Source organism: Neomonachus schauinslandi, chromosome X (genome assembly GCF_002201575.2).
Source record: "Neomonachus schauinslandi chromosome X, ASM220157v2, whole genome shotgun sequence".
Lineage (NCBI taxonomy): Eukaryota > Metazoa > Chordata > Mammalia > Carnivora > Phocidae > Neomonachus > Neomonachus schauinslandi.
In genome coordinates, this window is record NC_058419.1 from 41,710,812 (window position 1) to 41,736,588 (window position 25,777).

Consider the following 25,777-nt stretch of genomic DNA (forward strand, 5'->3'; position numbering starts at 1 on the left):
AGAAAACAGATCAGTACAAGAAGCAACAAAAATGTTACTACCTCGAATTTTCCTTTCGAGTGTGGTTGATAAATGTAAAACTTGAAAAAGTGATAAAAATTAGACAAAATTATTTTCATAGGTCATATGCCTCACAGGAAAACCGTAACTATTGTTGACTGATTAATAGGTATGGAGTGACTGCTCATCCTAATTTATCCATTAAATTTGCTATTCCTTTAATGTTAGGGACATTAGTGTGGTGTTAAAAAGTGAGGCATGAAAAAAAGTGTGACATGAGTTGATACCTTAATTATATATTTCATCTTCCACAAAAAAACATAATATCCACAGTGGTTTAGTGGATTTCATGTTATCTTCTTTCTGTCAAAGAGCACAATGAAAAAATGTTACTGTCTCAAAAAAAGAGAGGTATGAATATCTTCTATTGACAATAATTTTCCTTCATTCTTTTGTTTTATAAGTTAAAGATTATCATTCAGAAGATAGTCACATGAGGAAATAATCAATTATGTATGCTCCCAACTAGAGGAGGTGAGATGTTGTAAAGAGAAAGCTTTCAGAAACCCCCCATTCCCAATCTTCTCAATCAGAATAATATCAATATGTCTCTTCCTTCTTCTCTCCCACAACTCGCACTGTCATTCATAACTCTTTTTATAGTACCTATTACAATATGCACTGTGTTACAATGATTTCTGAATTCTCCCCTAGTTCAATTATAAAGATACCTTTCCTCCTCCCAATCCTACTTTTTACTTCTTCCCTCAGAGTTCTGTACTTCCATTTTACCATTTGGTATTGCTTTCTTCATTGAATCAAAACTCTTGTTTTTATCCTTGTTATTAAATCAGATCACAGAGATGCCAACCTCAGGCTCTTTCCCTTTCTATTTTTTCCTCTGTTCAACAGCTGATATATTACCATACATACAGTTCATGACTGATTCTGTCAGGAAGACAAACAGTATACTCCCCCAGGTCACCAGGACAACTCCATGTTTATGCCTATTAATTTAGATTCTCAAGTGTAGATGCCTTTGTCCTAAAAGGGGGTAACTAGAATTTACCAAGCACTTCTTAAGTACCAGGCACTGTGTCTTGTGAAGTAAATAGTACCATCTTTAATTTTACAGATGAGGAAAGTTGAGGCTCAGATAAGTTAAGTAATTTGCCTAACATCACCCAGAAAGGGGCAGAATTAGGGTTAAAACCCAGGTCTGAGTGACTCCAAAGCTCTTGCTTTTTGCAATACACTATGTAGCGCCCAAAGCAATCCAGGTTTTATTTATTTAAAATAAGAATAAGGAGAGCTAATACAACTTAAGATTACCTTGTAAATGCTGAAACTCAACCTAGAGAGATCAGAACATTTATCATCTGACATGTGCACTTATAATGTTATGTACCAGACCATAGCGAACCTGGGTTTAGTCAACTTGGGTTCAGGTTAAAAGAAATATAGGTGAAGTGTACTAGACTATAAAAAGTATGGGGCGCCTGGGTGGCTCAGTCGTTAAGCGTCTGCCTTCGGCTCAGGTCATGATCCCAGGGTCCTGGGATCGAGCCCCGCATTGGGTTCCCCGCTCAGCGGGGAGTCTGCTTCTCCCTCACCCTCTGCCTGCCTCTCTGCCTACTTGTGCTCTCCCTCTCTCTCTGTCAAATAAATAAAATCTTTAAAAAATAAAAAATAAAAAAAATAGGGGCGCCTGGGTGGCTCAGTTGGTTAAGCGACTGCCTTCAGCTCAGGTCATGATCCTGGAGTCCCGGGATCGAGTCCCGCATCGGGCTCCCTGCTCGGCAGGGAGTCTGTTTCTCCCTCTGACCCTCCTCCCTCTCATGCTCTCTGTCTCTCATTCTCTCTCTCTCAAATAAATAAATAAAATCTTTAAAAAAAAAATAAAAAAAATAAAAAGTTTGGTGCTTCCTGTGACTCAAATGATTAAGTTTCATCTGAAGCCCATTAACCAAACATGAAATTATATTCACATGGCTTGCAGATGTTAGTGTTTCCTCAGTTTCTTATTAGGAATATATCGAACTTAGGCTGTGTCTTCAGGCTATGTGTCTTGAATGAAATAAACAGCCGTACAGTTAATCAAGAGTTAATTTAGTCAAACAACTGGTTTGATGAAGTTTCTTTTTTATTATTAAGTTGATTGACCAAGTTAACTGGAGTAGACCAATCTGGCAGCAAAACAATGAAGTTCCTCAAATCATCTGCAAAGTATCTCACTCTATAAATACTACCAGGATAGGGGATCCTACAGCTCACTCCATTACCAACTGCAACTTATGTCCTTTCTGAGAAATCTTGCCCAGGTTTTCAGATATGAAAGTTCTGCAGAACCATTTAGTCAATTGTAAGCCATCATCTTGGGGAAATTTACTACAGAATGCTGTTACAGTGCTCCAAACCATGGCACTAAGCTGCCACCACTAACTTGCCAAGAAAGAATTTTGTGAAGACAGCCCCAAAATGCTACTCAACTGTATATTAAGATGTAAGGAACAAATTGCTTAAGTTTCCAGTTCACTAACAGGATACATATGCAAAGCAAGGAAAAGTAACTAATTCTATAATCAAAACCAGGGCTATATGTATTTCTACATTTTTAGGGATTTGTGGTATGGGAGTAGGGGAATCAGGAGATTTGCTTCTATCAATGCTCAAGGACATGCTTTCATAGTTTATAGTTTATTTTTATTATGAAAGAGTGTTAAATACCTTCCTCAAGTCTATATCCTTTAAGAACTTACTGTGGAAAATAATGTATATAAATGCATATGCCTGACATGGGGACATGTAGTATGTGCAATAAGGGAACAAAAGAGCACCTTCAAGGATGGCATATAACTAAGGAAAGTACTAATGCAGTGGTTCTTCTACTTGGTACATGCATCAGAAATATCTAATCTGTTAAAACACAGCTCCCCTGCTCCCACAACCAGCACTCCTTCCCTAGTTTGAGTTTCTGATTTACTAGTTCTGGGGTAGCAACCAAGAATTTGCACTTCTAACGAGTTCTTGAGTGATAGTGGTGTGGCTGGTCCAGAGGCCAAACTTTGAGAACCACTGTACTAAGGGCATTAACGTGTGAAAGTAGAATCTGTGAATCAACCACTTCAAAGGGTCATAAAATAAAGACTAAAGAGTCATTTCAAGGATGGCTGCAACACAGCACTGAACTTTACAGGAAGAAACTGGTAAGCCAGAGAAGGAAAAAATTAATTTCATTACTTGGTTGATAGATTTTGTAGGGTATTTGTAATAGGGTACTCAAAAAAAATTTTTAAGTCACTATATCTCACCTTCCTTTGCCACCAAAGCTGTTAAGGTCTTAGGGGGCTTGGAGAAGTTTGAGCCTACTTCCAGTAAATACATACTGACTAGATTTTAATTCCACTATGTTTTCTTCCAAAACTTCAGTCCTAGCTTCTGGGCTTCCTTTAAGAAAGTGGTCCCTACTCATACCACTTCAGCTGACTTTTTTTTTTTTAGTTTTTTTTTTTTAAATTTTTATTTATTTGAGAGAGAGAGAGACACAGCATGAGAGGGGGGAGGGTCAGAGGGAGAAGCAGACTCCCCGCTGAGCAGGGAGCCCCATGCGGGACTCGATCCGGGACTCTATCCCGGGACTCTGGGATCATGACCTGAGCCTAAGGCAGACGCTCAACCGACTGAGCCACCCAGGCGCCCTCAGCTGACTTTCTTAATTGAAAACATTGGTGTTGCTTTAGAAATAGATGCTAACTTTGGGGCGGGAGGGGAGTAAGAAAGAGAGCTCATGCACTTGGCTTGGTTTAAATCCTACTGCTTAGATTTGCTACATGCTTTAATTCCTCTTTTACATGGCCAAATATAAAAAAGGAAAAAAAAGTCCAAGATTTAAGTCATATGAACAAAGAGCAACTGGATGATCCAAGAGCAGATGAAAGAAGAGCACAATTTTTAAGGGAATATAGTCTCAACTATATGCTGCTCAGGACATCTGGACAAATGTGCTTTATTGATATCTAGAAAGAAAGATAAAATTCATAGTAGCATTCATGATGACCGATGTCCCAAAACTTTTTACAACCAAGACCAGAACTTTTACCATTTCACCTTTTTTCAGTTAACTTAAAACAGCCAAATCTAAGTGACCATTTACCCCAACCACTTTATCCACCTTCAGCCTAGATCCCTGAGCTTGCATTTTCAGCATATTGAAATGTTCTGACAGTATTTTTCTTTCTCCCAAGAGTTAGTTCTCCTCTCCACCAAAGGACTTAGTAGGACCCACAACCCTGGCTGAGATTCAGGTGAGCAAACAGAAAATGGCATTTGCAAAAAAGATTTGAGAAAGTTGTTTCTCCATCGGTCTAATATAGTTTTAACTTTTTTCTCTGAATTGACAAACAGTTGCTTTGAATATGTGTGTGCGTGTGTTTCTCTTCACTGAACAGGGCAAATCAATCAGCTGTTTAATACTGTGTAACCTAAATTGTAGGATTAAGTCCCTCCAGGCTTTCTCCTTTTGTTGCTTTGCATTTAAATGAACCAGGGTCAGTGGTGGGTCATTCTGAGCAAGAGATACTTGAGCCTGAAAGAATGAGAGAAGCAGGCTCCCTTCATCAAGGGCAATTGGATAACCTCCGGCAAAGGGTATTTTGCCTTCATCCCCCTGCCCTCCTTCCACTGGCCCCTCCAATGTTGCCCATAAGGCTCTCCTCTTAATAGGTGCTACATCTGGCTTTGCTTTCCTTGGGAAAAACTCCCCATGTTACAAAAGTCTCCCTCTTCCCTCTCTCACAGCCATCAAAAATAATTTACCTGCCTTGTGCCTCACTTCCCTTGGGATTAAGGTGAGACCTAATCTCATCTGTGGTAAAGTGTTAATTAGTGGTTTAATGCATTACTTAATTTATAATATGCATGTGAACAGGTGATTTCTGGTAAGAAGTCCAGAGGAATGACTCTCTAATAATGGGAATTTCAAGGAATGTGGCAGGTTTGTCTGTACGACATATTTTTGGTCTGGGATATCTTTCCTGCAAATCACTCCATCACAAATCTCTAACTCCCAGCATATATACTTTTTTCCACTTCTGAAAAAAAAAAAGCAAACCCTCTCTGAGGTTTCTAGTATACACTTAGAATCTCAGTTTCAGATAGGCAGTGGTTCCCAGTCAGAATTTCTTAAGAGTGTGTCTTGAGCATTTGCTTTTTTCAAATTATTCCGCCAGAGGGTTTTGATATGCGCTCCTGCTTGGGAACCATGGAAATAAATAACAGCATTCTGCTCCATCAGAAGGTAGGATGTCCAGGCCTGATATTGCCTCTGCTCACAGTGTTGCTTAAACACAGTTTCTCAATTCATGTCAGATTATGAATTTCTCTGGAAAGAATGCAACATTAACATCCATGAGTATATAGTCTTTCATTTATTCTCTCTCACTGCCTCTCATCTCTCTGCATATCTAATATCAGTGGTTATTTGACCTGCTTAAAGGGCCATGTAAAGAACAATACAGAGAAACTTTTTAAGGTGAGGCAGGCCAGGCCTTTACTTGATTTCAGTGCTTTCAAATGTTCATTGCCACCTAATATACTTGGGACAAGTTACTCAACATTTCACATAATAATACAAAGCACATGGAAATAAGCATGGTAGAAAAGTGATTCTAGAAAGTCAACTAATAAGTTTCTTTAAAAATAGAGACTCACAGAAGAAAAGGTCATTTACCAAACTTAGAATTGGTAATATCTAAAAAAAAAAAATGAGGGGGGATATAAAAAAGAGAAAAGAGCTTGTCAGGGAAAGAGATGTGAAGGGGGCTGATATGAGCTGAAGACAGTTTTCACTTCTCAGAGGCTGGAGTAACTAAATCCTGATTTATGAAATATTTTTCTCCTTGTGTTTTGATGAACACCACAGGCTTCTTTTTTATGTTTCAAGTTTTTTATTTAAATGCTAATTAGTTAACATACAGTGTAATATTGCTTTCAGGAGTAGAATTTAGTGATTCATCACCTACATACAACACCCAGTGCTCATCACAAGTGCCCTCCTTAAGGCCCAACACCAATTTAGCCCATCCCCCCCACCCACCTCCCCTCCTGCAACCCTCAGTTTGTTCCCTATAGTTAAGAGTCTGTTTTATGGTTTGCCTCTCTTTTTTTTCCCCCTCATGTTCATCTGTTTCGTTTCCTAAATTCTACATATGAGTGAAATCATATGGTATTTGTCTTTCTGACTGACTTATTTCACTTAGCATAATACCCTCTAGTTCCATCCACATCATTGCAAATGGTAAGATTTCATTCTTTTTTATGGATAAGTAATAGTCCATTGTATATACTACATCTTCTTTATCCATTCATCAGTCGATGGATATTTGGGCTCTTCCATGATTTGGCTATTCCAACAGGATCTTTAGTGTAAATTTAAAAATATCCTTTACTCATAGCTGTCACTCATAAGAGTCTGGAGGTACATTTGAATCATTTCTGGTTTTATAAACATTATAGTTTCATTGGTATAATATGACAATATTTATTACTATAAATTTGAATTATCACCACTTTAATTATGCACAATCTGGTATGAGAGGGTAAAATTAGATATTTTATCTTCAGTTTCCCAGGAAGAAGTAAGATACTTAGGGGATGACCACCTGGAAGTTAGAGCATTTGTTAATATCTGGGAAGCCTTGAACAATTGAGTGTGAGTTAGCAAGTGATAGGAACATGGTACTTCGATACTAAAGTGAGGCTTTACACCTCTAGTTATCTGACCTTTTTTTTTATTATGTTATGTTAATCACCATACATTACATCATTAGTTTTTGATGTAGTGTTCCACGATTCATTGTTTGCGTATAACACCCAGTGCTCCATTCAGTACACTCCCTCTTTAATACCCATCACCAGGCTAACCCATCCCCCCACCTCCCTCCCCTCTAGAACTCTGTTTGTTTCTCAGAGTCCATAGTCCTTAAGCAAGTCACTTCCCCTCTCAGAGCTTGAGTTTTGTCATCTGTAAATAATACTACCTCTAGGTAGTCTTTTCATATCTGTCCTACAGTAGAGTTTAATTCTTCCTCATTTGCCTCAGCTTTTTGAGTAGTGAATATTAAAATAAACTTTATATTAAAGAAATACATTCCTCCACCAATTCCCCCACTCTCAGTGGTAATAACATTTTTTATCATGTTTTCAGTATTGATGACAGGCTTTTTGCATGTTCTCTCATGGGGATAATAACAGCTACACTGTATAATGGGTTTTATTGTCCTCATTATTTTTGTGAAACTGAGGCTTAGAAATTTTAAGTGACCCACTTCCTGGTCATTCACATCATGGAGTTAAATTCAGATCTGTGTGACACCAAAATGCATACTCCCAGTGTGGCATGGCAGGAGGCTAAGCAGACTTGATTATACAAGGATGGAAGCTGCATATTTTAAACTTGTATCAAAGTAAGTTCCTATATGAATTTTTAGCTGACTACTTAGAATCTATTCCATGAACCTAAACTAATACCTTCCTGGCCAGGGCCCTCATTAAAGGGGTTAGTCTTTTAAATGATATGTCTCCTGTCTAGTTTTTTGAGGAAAGAGCTTTCCCCCTTGAAATTGTATAGCACAATATTAATAGCATGTCTAATTCATTTCTGTTCTGGTTGGTTCTAAAACCTATATGTGCATCAGACACTTTGCTGTTAAAAGATTTTACATAAAATTTATTCTTAAAAATAAAAACCTCTCAGTGAGAAAATTAAATTGAATCCTTCTTAAATATTTACTATTCAGAACAGGCACTTCGTAAATGGCTAATTAATTTCTTATGTAGCTTCTAATGTTCCCTGTAAAATGTACCATATAATTTGGCTTTGTCATTTGACTGAAATAATACTCTAATTCTTTCTGTCTTCATCAGAAAGGCTCTCCAAGATTGACTAGAGGAAAACAATAATGCTACTGAAACTGGGAGTGTTGTATACACTGGAGCTTCATCATAAACACTCCCTGGGGACCTGGTGGATCCACCTTCCAGGTTCTCATGGATCCAACAATATCATGTAGAAATTGTATTTAGCAATCCTCTTGTAGTTTTTTTTTTTTAAGATTTATTTATTTATTTGACAGAGAGAGACAGCGAGAGAGGGAACACAAGCAGGGGGAGTGGGAGGGGGAGAAGCATGCTTCCTGCAAAGCAGGGAGCCTGATGTGGGGCTCGATCCCAGGACCCTGGGATCATGACCTGAGCTGAAGGTAGATGCTTGCTTAATGACTGAGCCACCCAGGTGCTCCTCCTCTTGTAGTTTTATATAGCATAAAGGTGAGGGCTTTGTGGGCCAGAGAGATCTGGTTTCAAACCTGGCTTAACCACTTACTACATGACTTTAGACAAGTTATTTAATTTCTCTATGCCTCATTTTCATATACAAAATGAAAATAACATTTATACCTTATGGGATTTCTATGAGGATCAAAGGAGTTAATGCCTATAAAGTATATAGAATAGTGTCTGGTATATAGTAAACTCTTAATGTTAACTTGAATTGTTACTGGCTAGAATTGAAGACTAACTTATTTTGTATCTCTACATTATAGTACATGGCTTTCTCCACTTCTTATTTAGGAACTATTTTTTCCTGAAGCTCTAGAAAAAGTTGATGATGGTAGAAGTTCCAGCAAATAGAGTCCCTGGGAAAGCTGGAAGAAAATGACATTGTTTCAGGCCCTATTTCCCTCTCTACTTGGACTCTTGGCAAATCCAGAGAGGGCATAACAACAATGTCACTGGAGACATTAAGTATATTGCTGCCTTTTGGAGGATCTTCACAAAATCTACAGAAGCATTATTCCTTTACAGATTATCGGCTGTCCTTGAGGAAACATTATTTACAAAAGGGAAAGAACAGGTAGTATATTCTCTGAGCCATCCTGAGGGAATTAGGAGCAGCCTGATATGATGGCTGGATTTAAATAGTTCTGGTGACAGTCTGCCTCTACTTTGCACTGTAGATCACTCATGCCCCATGTATCCTTCCTTAAGGTAAGCCTCCCAATACCACAGGCCAAATGAATGATTTAACTCACAACTCACAAAGGAAATGGACCACATGAAACAGGGTTTTAAATAACAAATGGTCTTTCTGTGAACAGTCTGTAGATTGTAGCCAGTGATAGCCTGGCCTGTGAAATGGAAGAACATAAGGTCTTTCACCAAAAACAAAACAAAACAAAAATCATTGATTGCTATTGATTGCAATCACACTAGGTTCTTGGAACCATATTAGGCATGATAAAACTGGAGAATGACTAATCAAGTCAGCAGCCCAGAGCCCTTCCACTTTTGGAGGGAGGGAAACAAAGTGATCTTGATTCTCTTCTCTAGCCTAGGGGACTGAGCAGGCAAAATGCTCTTCTTGGCCTGTCAAAGAGAAAACTCCTTCTTTCCCCTACTCAGCCCCTCAGTAAGGAGAGAATTAGTCACTTGAACTCAGTGGCCCCTACAAGTACCAGCAAAGCAGTTTTGCTACAGAACTTTGAAAGTAATACCAAACATTTGCTAGAAGCAGGGAGGAGTGGTCACTGTTTTAGGCCCAGAAGATCACCTCCTCCCCACTCTTTGGCATCTTCTTAGATAGGATGAACTGGCATTCTCTGCCATATCACATCAGGTAAGAGGAATAATCTTCCTCTGATTTCTTAACACAGGGTTGGCAGGTGGCAGATCTGTGACCCAGATAAAGTTGGTTCTAGATAAGTTTGGCAAATAAAGTACAGGACAAATCCAGTTAAATTTGAATTTCAAATAAACAAGTAATTTTTTAGTATAAGTGTACACTTTTGGGATACACCAACACACACAAAAATGTGTTCTTTATCAAACATCAAATTTAACTGGGCATCTTGTATTTTTATTTGTCTAACCTGGCAACCCTAGTTCTAAAGTCTTTCTATTTCCCTACCATTCTTCTCTCCATTTCCCCCATCCCTCTACCTGATTATAAAGGACCCTGGAATATAAGATTCAAATAAAGAAAACTACAAAATGTAGAATTAAGCAACAAAATTTGATTCAGCACAGTGCTACTACAGGGAAAATTAAAAAAGCAGTATAGATTATCTAGCCCCTGCCCTCATAGCCTTTCTAAAATGAAAGTTTGATTGAGCCAAGTGAAGTTGCTTGGGTCCACATCTCATTCTGCAGGTTTTAATGCAAATGGAGGGTAAACTGCATCCTTAAAGACTCAAGCAGCTTTTGCTTCTATATAAACCTGAGATACATTCTCAGGCACTGAATCTCTGCTACCTTAACTGCATTGTAATTCTCTATCAAGTGCATAATGATATATAAAATTTGGGTAAATGGAAAGGTAATTCAGAGCACCAACAGAACTCAAAAGAAATAAGTATTTGTAAAGGAGTTGAGAGCACATAATTATATATACCAGCTGCTGTAGAGAGGCAGATCTTTTGCCTATTTAAAAAAATACAAATTCTTCTGATCTGTAGAGTGCAAGGAAGGTTTCACAACTTAGCCTCAATAGAACCATAAAAAATAGTTACTTTGCTATTTATTTCTTATAAACAAATTATCTTGAATAAATCAACTGGCCATATTCCAATGGGTTTCTGTAAATCCTCTTCCAAACCAACTCACTTATCACTTACACCACTGCCGGATCCAAAAAGGTTGAGGGGGCCAGGGGAGGTTAATTTAGAAAGTTCTGGCCTCATACCAGAGCATCCTATCTGAAGGGCCTCAGGGAGGTAGGCTGACAGTTAATTGTACTTCCCTAATCTCCCTCTCTTGAAGTCCAAGCGTTAAAATCTGCCTGAGAATTCTCTTCTAGAAAACATTTTTGAAGCAATGTAGAACACCCATTTTCCATTTTAGTAAGGCTGTTTGTACTAGATGCCAAAAAACATTTCAGTAATTTCTGTCAAAAAAACAGTCAATTAATTCTGTCTGTGTATTTTTGGAGGGGGTGGTGGTGGTGGTGGTGGTGAAGAAATTAATCAAACCAATTTTCACATTGTCCTGACTGGAGTGAACATAGACTATGCTCCCTACAAATATGATATATCTGTATCTGTTTTCCACTTTTCTTAAATTAGTTTGTACTCTTCTTGTCACATCTGTTAGTTTCATCCTTAGTGCAGTTGAGGGGAGGATACAACTCTTACTCATTACAATATGTTGCTCAAGTGTTAAAAGACATAAATCAAGGATATATGTATGATGTCCTAGACTGATGGAAGTTCCCTAGGACACAGGACTAGAAAAGTACCCAACAAACCAAGGGGAGTTGGTCAGTGTGTATGTGTATGTATGTATGTATGTATGTATTATGTATGTGTGTATGTGTATGTGTGTGTGCATGTGTGTGTGCGCAAAATCCACATTACTAAAACTTTTAGAGTTTAACATTTAGGGGTATTTAATTTTTTTTTGGAACTTACTAAAATTTAAGGTAGTTAAAAAACCCATTACAGCAACTGGCAAGCGTGGGTAGAAGGCTAAGAGAAGTAAGGACATTTGTAGGCTCTTATTTATGTGTTTTTCTTTCTAATGGCTGCCAGTCTTCCAAGTCAGGAAATATTTGCACATGTTTTAGACATCTTCCTGAAGGTATGAGACTCTCTTGAAACCATCCTTATACTTGGCCATGCCAACAACACTACAGCAAACTACAGTACCCTGAGAAAAAATATACTCTTTCAAACTTCCTAAATGACTCATTCAGCAGAAAGTAATAAAAAAAAAAGTAAGGCTAATATTTCCATCCTTTGGAAATATTTATCTCTACACAGTGACACCTTTTTTTTTTTTTTCATCAGGGTAGAAAGTTACTTAGGTGGTATAATTTTGAAAGGACAACCTGTCTCCAGCATTGGCTTAGCAGGGTGTCATTAGTCAATTCTTTCCATCAAGGCACATTTCCAGAGAGCGCCTGTTAAAATATGTCATTTGGGAGGGGGTCACTTTTGTACACATCCCACAAGAAATTGTGCCAAGCACCCATATGTATTCTGCTAGTTTCAAAGGGATTACAAAGGTGATTAACATAGATTTTCTGGAGACATTTAATTTTTTCATAATACCTGCTTGTACGATGACAATGATAATAAATGGAGAAAATGAGTGTAGGCAATAGAAAACATACTACATCTACATTGCAAATTTTGCTTATCATATATCCCTTATGCCCTTGTGCCTACTATGTGCAAGGCACTTTACTAGGTGCTCTGGAGCTATAGCCAAAATTAAAAAGTTCCTGTCTGTTGCTGAAGAAATTTGCAAACTAGTTTTAAAGACTAATAAATTCTTAAGCATTCACTCCAAGACTTGGAGCTGGTTTTCTGCTATCATTCCAACACTTTATTTTGTGACAAAGTGGGAGGAATTCGGCAGCTTGCAAAATTCTTGTAGAGGTTAACCACAGGAAAGCCTCAAGATGTAAGTTCTGTTGAAACCTGTATGCCCATTTGATGGGACGATGTACGGAGAATTTTACTTAAGCAGCACACCTGGTATATACATTTCCTCACCTCAGTGCTAAATCTGCCTCCATCCACCTGCTCAATTCTCTTCTTCTGCCAGCCTCTAACCTTTCAAGCTATAGCCACTTAGCCCCTACATGTAATTTATTCCAGCATAGACTCTGGGAAAAATTCTATTGTTAGGCAGGGAACATACAAGGGTACCCTAAATTATATATATATTTATATATATATATATTTATATATATATATAAATATATATACTTTATATATATATAAAGTATATATATAATAAATAATATAATTTATAAATATGTATATATACAATTTTCACCCACGTTCCTACCCTAAATTATATCTATCTATCTAATTTTCACCCATGTTCCTAGAAATGCATCTGTTAGAAAATACCCAAACTTTTAAAATTTGTTAATTTTTAATATCCCTACCAATCAGAAACCAATCATCCATAAAGGAGATGCTGAAGTTCTGTTTTATCTTTGAGAGGCACTAACTTTCAATTATCCTTTGTTGTCTCTCTCTTCTCTGGGGCTCCCATTAAGAGCAGTAATTGAGGCATAAAGCCTCTGGCCCTGGAGACAGACCCCTGCTCACTAGAAAAGAATAAAGAAGTGACAGCAAGCAATCTCTGCTTTCCTAGGGCTTTCAAGAGTCTGAGTAGGAATTTAGTCATGAGCTTCAAGTGTCCTTCAAAGGCCATCTGATTTGTTCCTGTCCACTTCTGAAATTCTAAATCCTAGAAAAAGTTCCTCGGACTTGAGTGTGTCTTAGTGCTTGTCATGAAGGAAACAAATATGCTGAGGGACACATCATGAAAAGTCTTCATAACTGACCTCAGCTCACCAGGTTCCTATATACTCTTATACTTGGGCAGATATTTTTTTTCAACTGGCTGATCTAGTTGAATGCTTTTTGACTCTGGCTTGTATATGCTGAGGTGAATATAATATAGTAAAGAGCACAAACCTAAGAGCCAGACAAATTTTGGTTTTACTCCTGACTTTGCAACTTACTTGCTCTGTGAACTTGTTTAGTAACTCAAGTTCTTGGATCCTCAGTTTATAAGGTGGGAGGATGATGATAACAATGGTGCCCATGTCATAACCCTCTTAGGAAATATAAATGATAGAATGCAAATTAAACACTAGGAATAATGTAAGCATTCAATAAATGTTATCCACTTTTAGGACATTAAGCTCACTCTCTCTAAAGTGACTAAAATTTCATTCTCCATCTTTCTCCTTCCTCATCCAATTTGTATACCGACTACTTTTATTTAATTTTATTTTTTTCTCAGAGCCAAAAAAAAGCTATCCTTCTGTGAGAACTCTTAAACTTGTCCTTTTGATTATGGTGGTGTTTTTGTTTTGTTTTGTTTTGTTTCTCTTCAGAGTTAATGATTTATACAAAATGTTACTGGCAGTGCTTAGAATATAATCAATCTTCTTTTCCCTCAGGGTACCCTGAATAATCCAACCTCCTTTCCCTATTCATAAAGGGACTCTGCCTATAAATGACATACCTAAAAGGAGCTTTCCTATTTTTCCAACACAGATTACACATAAACTACCTCTATATCATTCTTTCTCCAACTGAAATGACACACAATGTATACCTAATTTTTCCTCTCTTTCTCTATGCTCTGGTGGAGGCGAATTTTGTTATAACCTGGGTGTAGCTGAGCAGGGAAAAAATAAGACTGCAGGTTAAAAAACTGCTTATACATTCTGATATTCTTTGATATTTTAGCACAATTTTACTCATAGACCTCTTTGTAAGAAACTGCCTTCAGTATAGTCCCAGCAACATAAAAATGTAAGAGCTTCCACTTTTTCTTTGACACCTCCAGAGAGCTACCATGGCACATTCATTTCTAAATGCAATTTTAGCATCACTCACAAAACTACCTTAGACACAGATACACAATTTTGGTAGGATGTTGGAAATTCTTAAAACAAAGTTAGGACTCTTTCTTATTTCAAGAGTTAGAGCTGCCTAAATGCTATTTTCTAAAGTGTCTCTTTCATAAAACGTAGTGGTAACCTAACTATTTTTTAGTGATCAGATAATAGCGGATCAAGGAAAGCAAGAACTCTTGATTCTTCAACCACCTTTACTGAATTTACTGAGAATCTGACCACAATCCTATCTATTTATCCACATATTGATATATATAATTTATATTCTATGTAGTATAACTTATATATACATACAAAGATATAGTATATTGTGCTCATACATGTATTTGTATATATGTCTGTGTATACATATATGTACATATGTACATACCTCTACATATATAGTATATATAAATATATATGTATATGTATATGCAAAATAAAACAAAACTAAATTTTTAGTGTATTAGACACAGAGTACATTAATGTTTCTACCACTGTTCCCACTCACTTCCATCTCTCTTTAAAATGGTTTATAAAAGTGTGTCTGGGTGGTGCAGCTGGTTAAGCACCTGACTCTTGGTTTCAGCTCAGGTCATGATCTCAGGGTCGTGAAATTGAGCCCTGTGTGGGGCTCCATGGCTCAGGTCATTATTTCAGGGTCATGAGATTGAGCCCCGTGTGGGGTTCTGCACTCAGCGTGGAGTTTGCTTAAGATTCTATCTCCCTCTTTTTCTGCCCCTCCTGCTCATGCTCTCTCTCTCTCTCTCTCTGAAATAAATAAATAAGTCTTAAAAAATAAAATGGTTTATAAAGCTTGTCCACATAAATTTTCTTAGGACTCATAAATTAGAAAGAGCTTTAAGTGTATAAACTAAGCATCAATTGTGCAATTTTGTATATCTGTTTTTAAGTAACTGTATTATCTCCCCCACAGAGATTTATACTTACATTTTATAAAAATTTTTATAATTGGGATGCTCTTATCTAATTGACCAAAGACACAATGCTATAGTTTACTTGTCTTGGATTTTGTTTAGAAATACCTATTTGTCTCCACACATTTGAATTTGTCTTTTCTATCCCTAGAACAACTTTGTAAAATCAACTTAATTAGAAATCAAAGATATGAGATCATAACTTTTGCATTACCACAACACACCAAATATAGAATTTGAATTTCTCACCATGTATATCTGTGAACTTATTAAACAGATTAGAATAGTTGTGAAAAAATTAACTGTGGCCTCCCAAGAGCACAAATGCCACATATAACTCTTACTTTCACCTTTTGGACCTATGATGCTATTGCTTCTTCCTCCCTCAAGATTTATCAGGAGGCAGAAGTAAATTTTGGTATAAAACAAAAAGAAAAAGACAAGCCTACAACTCAGAGCCTAGGTTATATTCCACAGCCGGAGAGATGTCATGGTCAAGATAGAAATATTCCATTTTTTTCCCAAGGCCTTTAAACCTCAGTACCTTCCACTAATTTGGTCCCCTGAGTCTCAATTTACTTAGCCTGTATTAGTTCTTTTCACTCCCATTACAAATATTCAACCTCAGTTCTCTTATTGAAAAAAAAAATTGTTTCTTGGAGTCTTAGTTAGAAGCTTCATTATATTTTCTACACTCAGGGAACAACAAAACAAAAAAACTGACATCCCTAATTCCTCCCTCCTTTTGCCCAATCTCACCCTACCTCTCCCTTTCCTTCCTGTTATATATCACTCCCTCCTCAAATGTAGAGGCCACAATTATAGGGAAAATAACCTCCTTCCTTATGTCTCCTAAAACTAAATCAATATAAGCCCCCCCCCAATGTTTTCTGATCATTCTAACTAGCCCCTAGTGACTAAGACAGTGCTTGGGACATAGTAGGCATTAGATGAATTTAAATTTTTTTTTATTATGGAAAATTTTGAACATTCAAAGCAATGTTTTTATTTAAGGGATAAATTTAATATTTCCTATGTAGAACAGCAGGAGGCTTAGTTTAAAAAGGCCTAGCCCCACTTTTGAGGCATATTATCCTTAGGAGGCAATGCCACAAGAAAAAGGCAGAACCAAGAGAGAGCTCTGGACTTATGGTACTGCACTAGAAAGGAACCACAACCTAGTAAGCCTGTAGCCTCAGGTCAGCTTCAGCTTCAGCTCCTGCTTCTGAGGCTTGCAATGTATAATAAGATGCACAGTGTTATGCACTTTATGGGTGCTCAAGCAATATTTGTTGGCTGACTTAATTGAGCTATATTTGCAAAATGGCAAGGATGTGAGGAAACTTTCCTACCTAAAAAGAAAGCATTCACAGTGCTAGACATTTGGTAGGCAAATAAACAGTATAATTTCAGCCTAAAAGGAAAAATACTCAAACCCCTATCCAATAGGCCTAGTGGCCAGGCAACCCAAATGTCAGCACCATGTTTCTGAAACTTAATTTAAAATATCATAAATTGTATGTCATCAACTTTCAGGACATTTCTTTCCTGCCTTTCTGTTCCCATTCCCTGCTCCAACTTCAAATCCAGAAAATGTAATTAATAAACCTAAATCTGACCTGTCCGGTGAGATTTCCAAGTAAAAGTAATGTGTCAAGCAGTGATTTAAAAAAAACAAATCTAAGAGTGATACATTTGACAGTGTTTTGAAAGGAAATTTCCTTATTCAACAGTGTACTTCCAGAGTGCAAGCAATTCAGGAATTTGCTTGTGATTGTAATGCCACACTTTCATGCATCTGACTTAATCTGCTGACTACCAAGGGGCAGATGACTCTTCTACTATCTCTCAAGGATAAATGTTTACTGATACCCAGGGTATATTTTTAAGTTTTAGGACAATAAGATATTTGGGGCAGTCCCTTCCTTCTGCCAGCATTAATTTCATTCCAGTTAAGTACCAGGCACATGTGACAATTAAGCTCTAGACCCAATTATGGAGGTTTACCCTATTTCAGGTAAATTTTTCCTTTGCTTGAAATGGTTGCCTTAAACCTTTTCCTACTGCCTTTTCTGCCCTCACCACCTGCAAATGGCAACATGGGAACAGATGATTGAGATTAAAGGTGCAGTAAAGACTTCATGAAGCTCAAGGCAAAATGGTTCATTTTGGAGATTCAGTTATTTGTCTTGCCCTACTAGTAGTATTCTGCTTAACAAAATGGTGTTAGTTAACAGTAACATATAATGAAATGCCCTACCTTCCCAATACACCTGCTACCCAGTTTTATCTTTTCATTGCTACTATAGTAATTACTGAGCTAAAATATGACATCTTTTTATCAAATGGTAGAGGAAAGAATAGGAAAAAAATGACAATCATTTTATTTGGTGAAATGAGGAACTACTTCAACTAACAGCCAATAAGCAACTTCTATTTTGCAAGATGGTGAAGGGGATATAAGACAGTTACAAGTATGCTGATAACAGTGAGAATAAGAATAGTTTTCATTTTATTGAGTTCTAGGCACTATGCTAAGTGTATTGTCAAAAAGCCACAAGAAACCCTTGAGATTATCTAGTCTAACACATTTATTTTATAGTTGAGGAAATTAGCCCAGAAAAGTCAAGTTATATGTATAGTGCCAGTTAGCGGAAGAGTCAGTTTGCCACTCACTATGCTACACTAAAGGTTCTTGATCTCCTTCTTAATATTTCACAAAATAACTGTGGTCTCTCTGTGTACATTGCTCTTTGGGAAATTGTTTAATTTTCTAATAGTACCTTTAAAAAACAAGTTCTAACCTACCTTCTTTTTACTAATATGGTCTCACATGGGAAAAATCTAAATATCCCTCTACATCAAGTGACAACTCATAAGCTATGAGACTAGCAGCTAAAGGTGAAGAGAAAACTATATTTTATGACTCTACTAGGGGGAAAAAGGAAGAACAGTATTTTCTCCTGAAAAAGAGAAAGAAAAATAAAACCCACTATTTTAAGTGAGGTTTATACTGGCAGGAGGTGGGAGAGTGTAGAAAGATAGGCATCTAATTAGAAGAAAAAGCAGGAAAGTAAAAGGGTTACAATGTGGAGTGTGCAACTCAGCCTTCATTTCAATGTGCACAGACCTCAGCAGACAGCTGGAAACCTGCCAGAGAACAAGGCCTTGGAAACAAGCTGGAAGACATTGGAGAGACCTTAACCAAAACAAACACCAGCAGGGGATGTGGTTGGCAGCACTGAAAAAGCAAAGGACTCTATGAGTCACTCTGACACTAATTTTGAATGGTATCATGCTTCCATTTTGTTGTACAGGGTATTTATACAGCATTTGTTACTGTCTAATACATACATACACATGTATATATTTAATATATATATACAAATATGTATGTTCTTTACCTAAATAATATAACATTACAAACATTAGAAATACAGAATAGAAAAAATATGAAATAGAAAATTACATGCATTATCTCACTATTCTAGCTATTTAATTTACCATTTTTCACATGCATGTTTTTTAAACATAGTTGTAATCAGAGTGTACATATAATAATATGGAATACTTTGCTTAACATATTAAAGATAGTTCTATGCTGCTAGATATCTTCATAAACATTGATTTTCAGAGCAATGAAATTGACTGAGTAGGTATTTACTTCATCTTATTTTTTACTATTTAGGATTTTGCCGAATTTGTCTTTTCACAAATAATAGCAACAGTAATACACTGTTTTTAAATTTTATCAAATCTCATAAGGTGTTATTAGTTCCATTTTATAAATAAGGGAATGTATACTCAGAGGTTAAGTGACTTGCTTAAGGTCATAGCCAATTAATGGCCAACTGAATCAGGTCTGCCTGGTTCCAAAGGAAACCCTTTTCTGCTACTTTTCTGCTAAAATAAATCTTTATGCTTTTTCTACATTTTTGGTGTTTATCATAGATTTCCAAAAGTGGAATTATTGGCATAAGAAGTATGAATATTTTAAAAGCATTTTCTATATACTCAAGATTATTTTCCATGAAGGAGGTATTGACTTACAGTAACACCATCCCAAGACTTTTTACATAAGGAAATTAATTTGAGGTAGAGAAAAAGAGGTCACATCAATGAGTGACAAAGGAAAATATGTCTAATGTAAGTAAAGCATCTGTAATCATCTATCTTCTGTAACACAGAGCTTTCTGCTTTGAAGATGTGATGGTGGAAAGTGTTCTCTATCTCTGGATCTGAATAGGTACATATAAAATGTTATACGCAAACAATGAATCATGGAACCCTACATCAAAAACTAATGATGTAATGTATGGTGATTAACATAACATAATAAAAAAAAGTATATGATAATACAAAAAAAAATTCTTAGGAATTACAAATGTGTACAGGACCTAGCATATGGTAGGTGCTTCATGAAGATTCAGTTAAAAGGAATTGACATGGACTTCTGGCTCCCGATGAGAATGTGGAAAGCTGGAAAGAGTGTCACCCCTACCCTAGCAACAGAAAAAGCTGAATAATCTACAAAATCATAACTTTTACTGAACCCAGAGAGAGGTCTCAAGGCAACCACCTAGCCTGATGTCTGAAGAAAGATAAACATCTGCAAGGAGAAATGGAACATGAGCACAGGCTTACCTGTGGCTGCAGGGGAAAGGCAAGGTCATCATAGAAGGTGGTATAAAGAATTCAGCTAAATTTTTAAAGAACTGCTAAAGGCCAGGTATGGGCTAGCGTGAGAGTACAATACCCTTGGGAGCCAGCCATAGATATAAGAGGAATTTATACACACTCACAGGCTTTTCTCCATGGATTTACAGTATTGACCTAGTAGAGAGCAGAAGCCATTGCAGTAGGAAAAGCATGAAACCATGTCCAATTCTTTTCTCCCTAAAGAATAAGAGCCCTGAGCTTTAAGGGAAAGGCAGCAAACTGTTCCCCACAGGGCATAGAGGAAGACCTACTGCAGCTGGGGAAATGTAAAAAAAATAATAATAATAATTCCTCTACTTCTGGGAAGGGGCAGGAATTAGTCCTGGGCCCAGGCCATTAAGAAATATCCTACCACTAGCAGAGGGAAAGAATAACTAAGAAAGTCCCACTTCCATGACCCAGAGGCACAGGCTCTGCTTAAGGCTGAGGTTGAATCAAGAAAACAGAGAACTCCTCCCTGTCCCACACCAGAAAGAAAACAGAGAACTCCTCCCTGTCCCAGACTAACAAGCACTTAATAAGAAGCAATACCAGGATACCATTAGGGAGGCACAGGAGCATGAAGAATCTCTTTGAAGCACAGATGCACAGGGGAGGTCCAAAGCTGAGGGTAGAGCAGGAAAATGGAGAACCCCACCACCATGCTAAGCACATGGTAAGAGAGGAACTTGAAACTGGTGATGAACTGAGGGTAACCATAGCAACAACATAACCCAAACATAGTTCATCTTATTAGATTGACTCAACCTCCCATATTAATGACCTAGAAGAAGAAGAGTGCCTATTTCAAGGCATAAATACTATTTACTTCAATCTCTACTGTTCTACCAGCAATGTCTGGCATTCAAACAAACATTTTGAGAAACAAATAATCAAGCAAAAAAAAAAAAAAGCTCACTCTCAAGAGACAAAGCAATCAATATAACCAGCCTTAGAGACGATTTGGATATTAAAGTATGAGACAGAAAATATAACACAACTATAATTGATACATGAAGGGTTTTAGTGAAACATATGGAAAACATGCATGAACAAGTGGAGATTTCAGCAGTGATGTTAACTATAAAAGTCAAGTGAAAATGCTAGAAATGAAAAACAGTAAAGGAGCTAAAAAATGCCTTTGACAGTCTCATCAGTTGGCTCAAAAAAGTTGAGAAAGGACTCAGTAAAACTGAAGATAGGAAATAATGGATCCAAAGTGAAACACAAAGAGGAAAGAGAATAAAAGCAAATAAACATATGAACACATACACACACACATAAGAAACAGAATAGAGAATCCAAGAGCTGTGAGTTAATATCAAATGGCCTAACAAATATAAAATCGGTTTCCCACAAGGAGAAGAAAGAGAACAAAGCAAAAACAAAAAAATTTGAAGAGATAAAGGTCAAGAATTTCCCACCCAAAATAAAATATGTCAAATTACATATCCAAGAAGTTCAGAGAACCCCAAGGATGATAAATAGCCCACCAAAGACACACACACACACACACACACACACACAAAACAAAACAAAACCCCTAGACATTTCATATTTAAATGGCTAAAAAATAAAGTTAAAGAGAAAAGTCTTAAAATCAGTAAGAAGAAAAATACAAAGGAGCAAAGATAGGAATGACAGTAGACTTCAGAAACTATGCAAGACAGAAGACAAAAGAGTGGTATTTTTAAAGTGCTGAAAGAAAAATATAAAGTATCAATATAAAATTCTATATCCAGTGTAAATATATTTCAAAAATGAAGAAATGAGGGATTTTTACACAAACCGAGGCAGAGAATTCATTACCAGAAGCCCTGCACTATATGTAACATTACAGAAAATTCTTCAGGCTTAAGAAGTATAGAAACTTGGATTTGCCCAAAGAAACTAAAATTCCAGGAATGGATTCAAATGAATAAAAATAATTTTTTCTTCTTTTAAATTGCTCTAAAAGATAATTAACTAAATAAAAAGTAATAGTATCGAGTATAGGGAACAAAGTAATAGTATTGTGGGTTTATATCACACATAAAGATAAAATATATAACAAATATAACCATACTACACAAGGTGGGTCAGCACACAGTGAAGTATTACTTGAAGAATACTATTTGAAGTATACTATACTGTGTATTTTAAAATGTATGTTGGAAAAATTTTGATTGTGGTGATAGTTACATGACTAAATGATTACATGACTAGTCCAAACTCATAGAATTGTATATTTAAAAGGGCAAATTTTATCAAATGTAAACTATACCACAATAAACCCTAGTTTAAAAAAAAGGAATTACCATGCACAACTCACCTTTTACCCTCTTGACTTTTCTTCTTTTTATGGCACCACAGTTCTGATGACTGACGATGAGAAACCATCTTTTTGTGTTATCTAACCTTACCTTTACTTTTTACCTCATATGACTGTTTTTATTCCTAAAATCTGGTGATGGAGCGAGCTGTATTCCTTCAAATAAAAAATACAGAAGCACACACGCACACTTAAGCACACACACATACACACACTCCTCAGGATTTAAAATGGGTATGAAGTCATAGAGATTGTAAATATAACAAAGAAGTGAAGAAGAACTTCTATGTATGTAGGCGTATGTATCTATGTATATGGTAGCAAAATTCACCTACATCACACAATTGTTAACTAATTATTAAGCCTGAAACGCACATGAGGTAGCATAAACAACATATTTGCATTTGTATCACATCACTGTCTACAGCTTATTGATTCTGTTAAAAGGTAAAATCAAAATGGTTTTAAAAAAGTGTCATGGCTATGGTGAGCACTGTGAATTCTGTAAGACTGTTGAATCACAGACCTGTATCTCTGAAACAAATAATACATTATATGTTAAAAAAAGAAGAAGGTAGCAGGAGGGGAAGAATGAAGGGGGGGAAACGGAGGGGGAGACGAACCATGAGAGACTATGGACTCTGAGAAACAAACTGAGGGTTTTAGAGGGGAGGAGGGTGGGGGGATGGGTTAGCCTGGCGATGGGTATTAAAGAGGGCACGTGCTGCATGGAGCACTGGGTGTTCCACGAAAACAATGGATCATGGAACACTACATCAAAAACTAATGATGTCATGTATGGTCATTAACATAACATAATAAAATAAAAAAAATAAATAGTACCCCCCCCAAAAAAATTAAAAAGTGTCATGAATATTGGCATTCTCTCTGTTCCCTATACTCACAGGTTCTTTCTGCTTTTAGGAACCTTCCACAGTGCTACGTTTACTACTCAGCTTTGGTGCTACAGGTACTTTTGTGCAAATTTTCAAGATCTCCCCTACCCTAACTTAGGTACATGAATTTTTTTTAAAGCCCCTTCTAGGCAGATGCAACCTAAAGGTACAAGGCTTGGCAAGCAGAGGGCAACCTTGTCTAAACTAGAGAGGAGCCCCTTCCACTGGACCTATACCAGGACACCTCTATACAACCCAGTGTAGAGGACCTGTGGTTAGTCTACAGTAAAGATCAGCCTAGAGAGACTGATTTGGTTTTTGAGGGACAGGCTTGGGGAAAAGGAACACTGCATTTGTACAGAACCTCATAAAAGACAAAAAATGTCTAATCCCCATACTAGAGAGTGGGGGAAGGTGATGAAGGTGATAGGGCCTTTAAAGTAACCCCGTCTCCAAGCCAGCCCTCAACAGTATCCCTGCTTTACCTAGAATGCATCAACATTGTCCTCAACAACCACACAAGGAATATATTATAGCTGCAAATATACAGTTACGTGTATGCTTACATATATAGTATATGTGCCTCTCCCAGTCCTTCCCAAACACATACACACATTTAATCACTTACACATTTCTAGACCATAAGCCCTGGAAGAACAGAGATCATCTGTTTTGGTCATCACTTTATCTCCAGAGACTATGACAGTGCTCAGCACATACTTTGTGTGTAATAAATAATCATTAAATAAATGCAGAGTTTTTCTTGTTAGATTATTTGGCTAACTCTGTCACACACATGTGCACACACATACACACAGTATGATATAAAATGTTGTGGAAATGTTCATTTTTGTAAAATTCAGTTTAAAAGTTGAATGTAATTTGAATGGTATGGATGTATAACATAAAACAAATGATATTTTTATTTAGGTATATCTTATTTGAATTAATTCCCTTTTCTGTTGATTATTTTATTAATTTTCTGCTAATAATTTTTAGATCTTATGTTTGGTCTGTTGGTTCACTATAGATTTCCAATCCATTTCTTCTGTAATAATTTCTCACAGATATCACTGAGCTATCCTAATTTGATTTATCTCTCAGAGTGAAATGTTTTTGTCATTATTTGTTCTGCAATGTAGGGTTTTCACTTGCAATCGTTGTTATTAGAAAATGAAGAACCAATACATAATCTAACTCCACTTACCAAATAGATCCTGCCATAAGTACCAAGGCCAATGGTTTTATCCAGTGAGAATATTCCAGTTGGATCCTGCAAAAATGTAGAACAAAAATTGTCAATCTTCTTGGAAAAGTAGGCAAGTATTCAACTATCTATAATTGTATCTCCAATCTGCCTTGCTTCCTTAGAATTTCCACAGGAGGAACCTAAGTGTCATTTACCAAATGAATAAACATGTCACAATTTTCCTGGACAGAGTATAGTCATTTATGGAAAAGAAACAATGACATGAACATTAAGCAGTTGTATAACAAATTATTACAAACCTGTAAAATGCATACAATTATGTCTAGTTGAAGCATATTCATAATGCAATTAGAACAATTATTGAAATAGAAATATATTTATCTACTTGGAATTGACACTCTTTTCAAATTTATTTTTGAGTACTAGCCAGACAGGCAGAAAGTTTAGCATACAGCAATGATGAGTAGAGATGTTGGATACAAGTCTGGACAGTTCATTTACATAACAGTAATTCTTGAGAAAAAAAGTATCACCTCCAAATATGAATAACAGAAGATGTGGTGTGTGGATACACACACACACACACACACACACACACACACACACAATGAGCATATTACTCAGCCATGAAAAAGAATGAGATCTTGCCATTTTCAACAACATGGATCGACCCAGAGAGTATCATGCTAAGTGAAATAAGTCAGAGAGAGAAAGACAAATACCATATAATATCACTCATATATGGAACTTAAACAAAACAAATGAACAAAAAGAAAAAAAGAGACAAAAAAACAGACTTAAATACAGAGAACAAATGGATGGTTATCAGAAGGCCAGTGTTGGGGGGGGGGATAGGTAAAGTAGGTGAAGGGGATTAAGAGTACACTTATCGTGATGAGCACTGAGTGATGTATAGAATTATTGAATCACCATATTGTACACCTGGAACTAACATAACACTGTATGTTAATTATACTTCAATAAATAAATAAATAAAGTGTCCCCCAAAAGAATATGCACAGTGTCTTGAACCACGATAAGTCAATAAAATCAGATTTTCTTTAAAAATTAAAAAGTATATATATGAGGGCACCTGGGTGGCTCAGTCGGTTAAGAGTCTGCCTTCTGCTCAGGTCATGATCCCAGAGTCCTGGGACCGAGTCCCACATCGGGCTCACTGCTCAGCGGAGAGCCTGCTTCTCCCTCTCCCTCTGCCTGCCACTCCCCCTCCTTGTGCTCTCTCTCTCTTTCTCTGTCAAATAAATAAATAAAATCTTAAAATATATATATATATATATATAT

The 25,777-nt window shown here is 36.7% G+C and overlaps 1 protein-coding gene across 1 annotated transcript in view; it reads right to left on the reverse strand.

The window, feature by feature from the left end:
- The window catches only part of NRK (Nik related kinase), a 168,402-nt gene that overhangs the window by 135,675 nt on the left and 6,950 nt on the right, over positions 1-25,777 (reverse strand). Inside the window, exon 2 of the mRNA XM_044911823.1 lies at positions 24,473-24,538. Within this exon, the coding sequence (XP_044767758.1) occupies positions 24,473-24,538 (66 nt within the window). The remainder of the gene's footprint in view (positions 1-24,472; positions 24,539-25,777) is intronic.